The following is a 9187-nucleotide window of genomic DNA, read 5'->3' on the forward strand; positions in this document are numbered from 1 at the left end:
CCTCGCTGTGGTGACCCCACCTGGGCTCAACCCACTGTACACCGTTTTGCTCTGTGCCCCTTGAGTCACACCCCTACCCCTCGGGCTCACCCACTCTGTGCCACCACGTACTCGGCCCCTGTGCTCACCAACGCTACGCTCACCTCCACTGTGCTCATCCCCCTGTGTTCCCCTCAGTGCTCACACCCTAATGTTCCTCCCAGAGCTCAACCCTCACCGTGTTCACCGCCCCATTTGCCCCCCTCCACCAGTTGCTCCCTTCCGTGCTCCCCCCAACCCCCACCGTGGTCACCCCACCCCACCCCTTCCGAGACCGAGGTGATGACCAGAGGCAGACAGAGTTACCTGAGCAGATGACTCTGCCATCACAGGAGTGTAACCAGGGTCAGTGATCCCAGGCCCATTGGCCTCCCTCCCTCCCACCCTCCCAGGTTTAATAATACACTGACAGATTGTGGGATAGAAACTTGATCAGAGTTTCTCAAACTGTGTTTTACCCAAAACATGAGAAGCGAAAAATGATCAGAGAATGAATTATTTACCTGAGCAGATGACGCCGACATCAGAGAAGTGAGCCCTGGAATAGGGACTCCACTTCCCTGGACATTCCCTCAGAGCAAACTCACTCCCACTGCACCGAACATCATATACCACAACGGGACCTGAGCCTTCCCCAAACTGAGCCACTGGTGCCCACAGCGCTGCTCCACAGCCCAACTCCTTACACACCACAGCCGCGTCCTTCATATCCCAACCATAGCCCTCAGGGCCATAGCCATACACTGTGCCCCACTGTCCTCCATAGGACACCTCCACTCTCCCGGCACACGGGCTGTCGCCATTCACCAGCCGCACACTCACACTCCCTGTAAAACATCACACACAGTGTTAGGATCTGTTACCCGTTTGACTTCCAGTCACACAGGATATTACCACACAATGTACATGTACAGAGCGTCTGTCACAGTGGGAGGGTGTCCGGGGGGTAAGTAATACATCAATGGTAATAACAGTAACAGTTTAATAATAATAATCCTCGCATTTGATATAGCGCTTTTCACGTCTTCTTGACGTCCCAAAGCGCTTCACAGAAGTTTATTACACAACTACCTCTATCCGTTACAGCGTTTGCAAACAAAGGATAGTGTTATTATACTTTATATTATATTATCTTACTTTATTATATTCTTATATTATTATATTTTGTATTAAATTAGTATGCTACATTATATTTTATATTATTAATCTTTATATTAGACTATTATAGTTTAAATTACATTATTATATTTTATATTATCATACTTCACATAAAATTATTATTGTTTTTTACTTTGTTATAGGAAATATTAGTACAGATGTATCTCTCTATAATGTTGTGTTATTATCTCTGTCACTACCATGTTGCAATCATCATTATTGCGGCTAAATTAATTAATTTTATTAAATATAGCTCATAAACGATAGGAGATCCCAGAAGCTGTGCCCTTGATATTAGCGCATAAAAGATATTTCTGTTGAGGTATAAAGCATCTCTGTAGATCAATTGGTTATTGCGCTATTGGCAGATACACAGATACAGACACAGACACAGATATTGTCCTTTTATTAGCATATTAATAGCTCAGGTTTGTGTCAGGGCCAAGTTACACAGTTTATACACAAACAGAGAGAGTTAGACACTAAACACGGGAACACGATACTGGCCGCAGCCTCACAGCTCAGGGCTACGCTCTCCAGGGCGGGTGGGGATTGGGGATATAAGAATTCAGCATCACACAAAACAGGACCCCTCCCACACAGGCACAGAAACCCTCCCACCGCTCAGGGTACAGACCATCCCTCCAGAGCACACCCTCCCCCCCAGAGCACAGCCCCCACCCACAAGGCACAGCACCTCCCCCAGTACACACCCCTCCACACGCCCCCTCACCCCTCACCCGCCCCCATCACATATCAACCCCTCCAAGGCACAGCCCTACAAAGGCACAGATCACCCGAGACACAGCCTCCGCACACCCCAAGGCACAAACCCTCAGGGCAAAGACAAGCACACGCATCCCTGACGCCCACCCCCCCAACAAGGCACAGCTCAACACAGGCCACAGCCCCATCCCCCAGTGCCCAGCGCCCTCCTCCCCAGGGTACAACAGAACTCAAACACAGACAACTCCAGGCACAGACCCCTCCCGCAGCCACAAACCCTCCCCCAGGTCACAGACCACCTCCCCCAACACTGTACAGCAGCCCCCCCCCCCCCCCCCCATGGGGCACAGGCCACAAACTCCAGGCACAGCCACCACAGATATAACACACCCAGGGCTCAGCCCCCCCGCAGGGACCCTCCACCCAGACCCAGCATCACCCAGGCACAGACTGTCCCAGGCACAGCCCCCTCCCCAACCTCCCACCCCGGCACGGACCCTCCGCCCAAGGGCAGCCTTCTCCCTCACGGCACAGCCCCTCCTGAGTTGCAGCCCCGCCCAGGCACAGCATCTCACAAGGGCACAACCCCCACCGGGTATAATACCTTTCCCCATGGCACACTCCCTTACCCCGGGCACTGCGCTACCCAGGCACAAGCCCTCCACCACCCAAGGCACAGCGCACCAAAGGCATACACCACACCCAGGCACAGCCCCACCTCACAACCCAGCCCCCACAGGGCAAGCCCCACCAGGCAAAACCCCTCCCCCAAGACACAGCTACTGCCCCAATGCACAGCCCTCAGCCAAGGCCCAGCACCCCCAAGGCCCAGCCCCCCCACGGCCCAGACCCACTCCATGACACAGCTCCCCACTAAACGTACAGCAAACCAGAGCACAGACACACTCCCTGGGCACAGCCCCTCCCCATGGCCCACCCGTCCCCAGGCACAGCACCTGCCCATGCACAGCCCTTTTCCAGGGCACAGGCAGTCCCACTTCCCACCCGTCCCCACCCCCCTCCCACCCCCCCCACTCACACACACAACCCGGCATAGCCCCACTCAGAGCACAGCTCTAATCACCAACAAACCTCGGAGGAGCCATGACCGCACCCTCCAAAGAGCCCACGTCACCCCTGAGGTTCCCCACCATCCTCTCAGGGGCACCTTATCAAATACCTTCTGTAAACTCAGACACACAGCAGCCACAGCAACAGAAACCTGTGTTTACACAGCGCCCCTCACACAGGATAGCGTCCCAGAGCCCTACGCAGTGGCGCAGCACGAATCCGAGCCGCGGGTTTGTGGAGGTGACCTGAGGCACTGTCGAACAGGAAGTCTTCAGCTTCTGAATATGGAAAAAGACGGGGAACACGGAGGGATAGAGGAAGAGTGTTTCAGGGTTTCGGGGTGTTGTGGCTAAAGTGAGGTCACCAATGGTGGAACAGAGGTCACGAGGGACAAGGGTGTGGTTGGAACCAGACTATTAACGTGGCCTGTGGATTGTGTGATGGTTTCTCTTCCTGTTCCCCAGATGGAGCTGAAGAGCGGCCGAGTCTCACCCTCAGCAGCTAATGTTCCCACAGCAACTTCTGGCTGTGAGATTGGGTCACTGACCTGCACATCCCACCATCTTTCTCTCCAGAAATATCACTGCACAAGGAAAAAAAACAAGATCAAAGCAAGAATTACTGATACAGTAACTCACACAATCAATAATCTGATCTGTCCGGTCTCTCACACCATCAATGGTCAGTCCTTAATGGGCAGCCATTTTGGTCATCACCAAAAAGGGCCCCAGTGGGGGAGTGAGAGGACAGGGAATGGGAATAGAGTAGAGAGCTCCAGTGTTGGGGGTGGGTGGTGGGGGGAGGGGGACGGTGTGGTGGTGGGGTTGAGCACCAGCACAGACACGATGGGGAGAGCAGGAGGATTGGGACTGACCACAAAACTCTTTCACAGATCCACACACACAACAATTGGCTGAACAGACATTCTCTGCGCACGGATTGCTTGTGTTTGTGTTTCTGATTCGCTTCTCAAGTGAGGTTTGGTGAAGGATCAGAAACACAAACACCTCTGCTCCACTCCCTCCACTCTCCTCCTCTCCCTCCCCTGTCCTCTCTTCTCCCCGCTCTAATCTCATCTCCACTCCCCTCTCTCCAGCCCACTCTCTACTCCCTATACTCTCCTCTTCTCCCATCCTTCCACTCTGACCCCGCTCTGCTGTCCGCCCCTCTCTCCTCCTCCCCTCTCCTCTCCTACCCATCTCCCTATCCTACCCTCTCTCCTCTCTGCTCCTCTCTCCTTACCGCCCCCCTCTCCTCTCCTCCCCTCTCTGCTCTTTCCTCTTTCCTCTGCACACCTCTCTCCTCACCACCCCTTCTCTCATCTCCTTCCCTCTCTCCTCTCCTCTTTACACCCTCTACTCCTCCTTCTCTCCTCTGCCCTCTCTCTTATCCTGCCCTCTCTTCTCTCTGCCACACTCTCCTCCCATGCCCTCTTGCCTCTCCTCATGTATCTCCTCTCCTCCCGACTCTCCTTCCCCCTCTCTACTCTCCGCCACTCTCTCCTCTCCTCCCGGCTCTCCTTCCCTCCCCCCTCTCCTCTTCTCCCCTCCCTCATCCCACAAATTTGGGGGATGAAGGACAGTTGACAGTTGAACAGGACACAATGGTCATGTTTGTCATTGGGTTACAAATAATACTCACCGAAGAGGAAAACAAAAAATGGCTTCATCTTGAGGATGAGAAGGAGCTGGTGAGGGTCAAAGGCTGGAGGCTTGTGTCTGGAACGGTGGGGTCTCCGCAGACTTGGAGATAAACCACACGGAGGAGATCTCAGGAGCAGCCTTCTCCGCGATCACTGAGTTCTACGATCCCCAAGTGCCCACTTCCCTGTGACACACACACTCTTCGTCTCTCTCGCTCTCTCCACACTGACCACAGGAACGCAGCACAGTCATGATGTCTCATTTGAATTTCAACACCTCTGTCATCACCCCCTCCGCCCACTGCTCATCTGCAGTTGTTGGTTGTTGTTAACATTGTCAGCTCTGATGGGGGGTGGGGATGGGGTGTCTGAGCTGAACAACAGCGGCAGCTCACCAGTGTCCACAGGGGACAAACTTTGTGGTTTTAGTAGTTAAATGAAAGCAGTGACCCCCAATTCTAGGAAGAATATCGAGGCCTTGGAGAGGCTACAGGGGAGATTTACCAAGAGATGATACCAGGGATTATGGACTACAGTTATGTGGAGACACAAGAGAAGCTGGGATTGTTCTCCTTAGGGCAGAGAAGTTTGAGGGGGGACGTAGTAGATGTTGTATCAAAATTATGAGAAGTTTTGAAAGAGTAGAAGGAAGAAACTGTTTCCACTGGTTGGTGGGTTGGTAACCAGAGGACAAAAATTTAAGATAATTGGCAAAAGAACCAGAGGGGAAAGCAGACAAGGAGAATTGTTTTTTACACAGGAAGTTTTAAGGCCTGGAGCACATTGCCTGAAAGGGTGGTGAAACATATTCAATAACAACTTGCAAAAGGGAATTAGACAGGTACTTGAAAAGGGATTGAATGTAGACTTGGGGAGATGGGATGGATTGAACTAATTGAAGTGGAAATATTTGCAAGGATATGGGGAAAGAATGGGGAAAAGACAGATTGGGCATCCCTTCCAAAGAGCTGGCACAGGCACGATGGACCAAACGGCCTCCTTCTGAGCTGTAGTATTCCAGGATTCTGCAACTCACACACCCCGTGTGGTTCTCGCTAAATTGCAACCACCTGGTCCCAACATCTTACAGACCAGCCCACAAAATATACAGTCAATTCGCTTTACAGTATATCATGCAAAACGCTTGGAGATGCCTCAAAGATATTATAAGTCGCTTAATCAAATGCAAGGATTATTATGATTATCACCCAGAACATCACGTAGTGTGTCCTGGATTCTGGTCTCCCATTAAACTGAGCCTCACCCGGAGCCACTTCAATCCCACAGAAACCTCCTCACCTCATCACTATCACTGACCCTAAACCTGACCCTAATGCTGACACTCTCCCTAAACCCACCCTCACCCTCAACCTAAACCTGACTCAAAGACCCAACCCTGACCCTAAACTTGACCCTATCCCTGAGCCTCACCAGACACCCCTCACCTCAGCTTCTGCTTTATTTGGTGGAAATTAACAAAATGAGAAATCTAAAAACAAACAAACTGTGAGAAGCTGAAAGAGGAACAAGAGATGAGGTATACGGTTTGAGCTGTGAAAACGGATCTCTGTGGTATCGCTGTGTGTAACTATCCTGACACTTCCCTCATCATATCAGCAGAGCATCTCAACACGCTTTACAGGCTGCACGACAGCAGACAAAACATGCTCGTCTGTCTGTTACTGTGTCTGTACGCCTCACTCTGCCTTTCTCTTTCTCTCACTCTCCCTCACACAAAGTGTCTCCCGTACTCTCAGTCTTTCTACTCTCAGTCTTTCTACTCTACTTGAGCCTCTCAGATGACATTATAAATTGAGGTCCAGTTTGTGCCGCGTTCAGGACAGATGTTAAAGAAGACGCTGTTGGGTAAAGAGAAGGGGAGCTTCTCCAGGTGTTAAAGTTCAGTCCAGCTCAAGTCAAGCTGTATGAAAGGGCTAATATTGGTCACGGTGTCCAATGGCAAAGGCTGATGTGTAGCTGAACCACTGTCATCAACAACAACAACAAGATTACATTTGTAGAGCACCTTTTACATCAGAAGGATGTCCCATGGCCATGGCCATGCTGTTTAGCTTAGCAGCGTTACCGGATATAAAGCATAAACCACACAAACCTCCCTGCGCAAGGGGTTCAAACATGTAACTGCAAAAGAAAAAAATAATTAAACAGAAATACAGAATTTCTTTACCCCGGAGTTTTGTCTCTATATTTCTCTGGACAGTAAACCCGCTTTGAAACTCCAATCTGCTTCTCAACAATAATAACAATCCCATTGTATAATAAAATTATATTCCCTGAATCTGATATAGCGCCTCATAATATCTTCAAGACATTCCGGAGAAATATTGGATGTTTCAGACATTATTCAGAATCAAAAAGTATTTATATCAGAGAACGTGAAGGGAGCAAATGAAATGCACAATTATCATTGAGAATGAGCAAAACTGGTCACCAACAGCTTACTTTTCTACCCCATATCCATTCCCTGACCAGGACCACTTTATTCCACCTCCGCCACATTGCTCACCTCCATCCATACCTCACATCCTCAGCAGCCAAACCACTCATCTACGCCTTCATCACTCCCCGGCTGGACCGTGCCATTGCCCTCCTCGCTGGTCTCCCCAACTCCACAATACACAAAATTCAATTAATACAAAACTCCGCTGCCCGGTTTTGAATAGTTTAGAAATGGAGAAAGCCTGGAGCTCAGATATAGAGAAGGGAGAGCAAGTGAGTGTTTGTGAGAAATAGCAGCATTTAAAACAAAGCAGTTAAAGAAATGTGAGTTTGTCTTTTTTCTCCAGAAAATACTTTGAGCTGAGGATAGACATTCCGTTGTTCATCTGTACATTTGTACTCAAGAGGGATATTTGAACTGTATTGCTCATTACGGGGACTTTTAAGATATGAAATATGAGCTCAGCTAAAGGCTGTGATATCGCAACTGTAACCATTGTTGAATTAAATATAAGTTTGCAGAATGATGGTAAATAAAGCATCAGGTGTCCACTATTGAGCTGTATGTGTCCAGGCCTCTGTGTGGGTTTGAGTAATAAAGAGTTAAATGGAGAGGTCCCCGGCACTGCTGCCATGTTGGCTTTGGAGACCATTGCAATCAGATAAGGAAGCCGGTCTCTGGGTGACCACAGGGGGAGCAGATATTACTGCAAATTAATGTAATTCATGTGACATCTGATGATAAAATATTTCTGAATAAATCCAGGAGAATTAATATGTTAATCTTCACCAGGACTCTGTCTGAGACTCGCACTCCTTCAGCTCTGTCAGTGTCCAGAGGGCAATTGTGGTGTCTGTCCACAAATGAGACCCAGAAGTGGCCAGGAATCTCACTGATTCCAGTGGCTCTTAAAGTGGGAGCGGCTCTTAAAGGAGAAGGATGGCTTCTGTTCTGTGAGCAATGTGTGGGACATGTTGTAGCTCTGTTTAAGATCACAGAAAGTTGTAAGATTCAGAGGAAAACACCTACATTGTGTTCATCGATTTCCGTACGGCTTTGCAACTGGTGTCTTTTGAACCCCTCATGATAGAAATGTAAGTGATGGAAAAATAGGATCACATTTTTGGTTTTATTCAAATTCTTTATTTCCAAACCAGAGAGCGAGGCTGGTTGGTCGAGCCGCATGTTACTCGCTCTGGTCTTAAAATTCAAGGAAAAGTGAAAGGTCCCGGATTCAATTCCCAGATGAGCCCATCTTGTACTTTACCACAGCCAATAATCCTCCAATATCATTGTTGATTCATTGCATGGCTGTTTGTGGAATGTTACTGTGCCAAACTACGTAGACTTTGTTCACTCACAAAATACATAATTACTTCACATTACAGTGTATCTTGTGACATGATTTGTGACATCCTCCTGATACTAAAGAAGCTTTGCCAAAAGCAAGTATTATTGTCCAGATTGGGGAGGCTCGAAGAGGGGCCTACACTGCCCCTTCTGCCCATCCATACAAGCCCTGTCTCTCACCATCTCTCTCTCTCTCTCTCTCTAATACACTGTGTCTCTCACAATCTGTCTCTCTCTCTCTCTCTCTCTCACACTCCCAATCTCTCTCTTTCTCCCTCTATGTCTCTCACACTCTCTCTCCCTATGGGTCTATCGCACTGTCAGTCTCTCTTACAAACTGTGTCTCTCACAATCTACGTCTGTCTCGCTCTTCCTCTGTGTCTCTTAGGCTCTAAAACGAGATGATTAATTGATTCCCAATTTGTGCCGTGTGGTTTATATATTTGCAAAATCGTTGGAAATAATGTAATGTTTCCACTATTGAGCCGTGTGTGTCCGGGCCTCTGTGTGGCATTGAGTAATAAAGAGTTAAATGGAGAGGTCCCCGGCACTGCTGCTTTCACAGCTGTTGAGGCCATTGCAATCAGATAAGGAAGCCGGTCTCTGGGTGACCATAGGGGGAGCAGATATTTCTGCATTAATGTAATTTTCGTGAAATCTGATGGTAAAATATTTCTCATTAAATCCAGGATAATTAATATGTTAATCTTCACCAGGACTCTGTCTGAGACTCGCGCTCC

At 49.0% G+C, this 9187-nt stretch overlaps 1 protein-coding gene across 1 annotated transcript; it reads right to left on the reverse strand.

Moving 5' to 3' along the window:
• Nucleotides 1-534: 534 nt before the first annotated feature.
• On the reverse strand, nt 535-7173 carry LOC103172460 (soluble scavenger receptor cysteine-rich domain-containing protein SSC5D-like). Its single transcript, XM_042345751.1, has 6 exons — nt 7164-7173; nt 6723-6778; nt 6082-6125; nt 4636-4736; nt 3542-3577; nt 535-866 (listed from the first exon to the last, which is right to left on the reverse strand). The coding sequence occupies exons 1-6, from the start codon at nt 7171-7173 to the stop codon at nt 535-537; spliced, it is 579 nt and encodes a 192-aa protein (XP_042201685.1).
• Nucleotides 7174-9187: the final 2014 nt, after the last annotated feature.

The sequence above is a fragment of the Callorhinchus milii genome, unplaced genomic scaffold (genome assembly GCF_018977255.1).
Source record: "Callorhinchus milii isolate IMCB2004 unplaced genomic scaffold, IMCB_Cmil_1.0 Scaffold88, whole genome shotgun sequence".
Classification (NCBI taxonomy): domain Eukaryota; kingdom Metazoa; phylum Chordata; class Chondrichthyes; order Chimaeriformes; family Callorhinchidae; genus Callorhinchus; species Callorhinchus milii.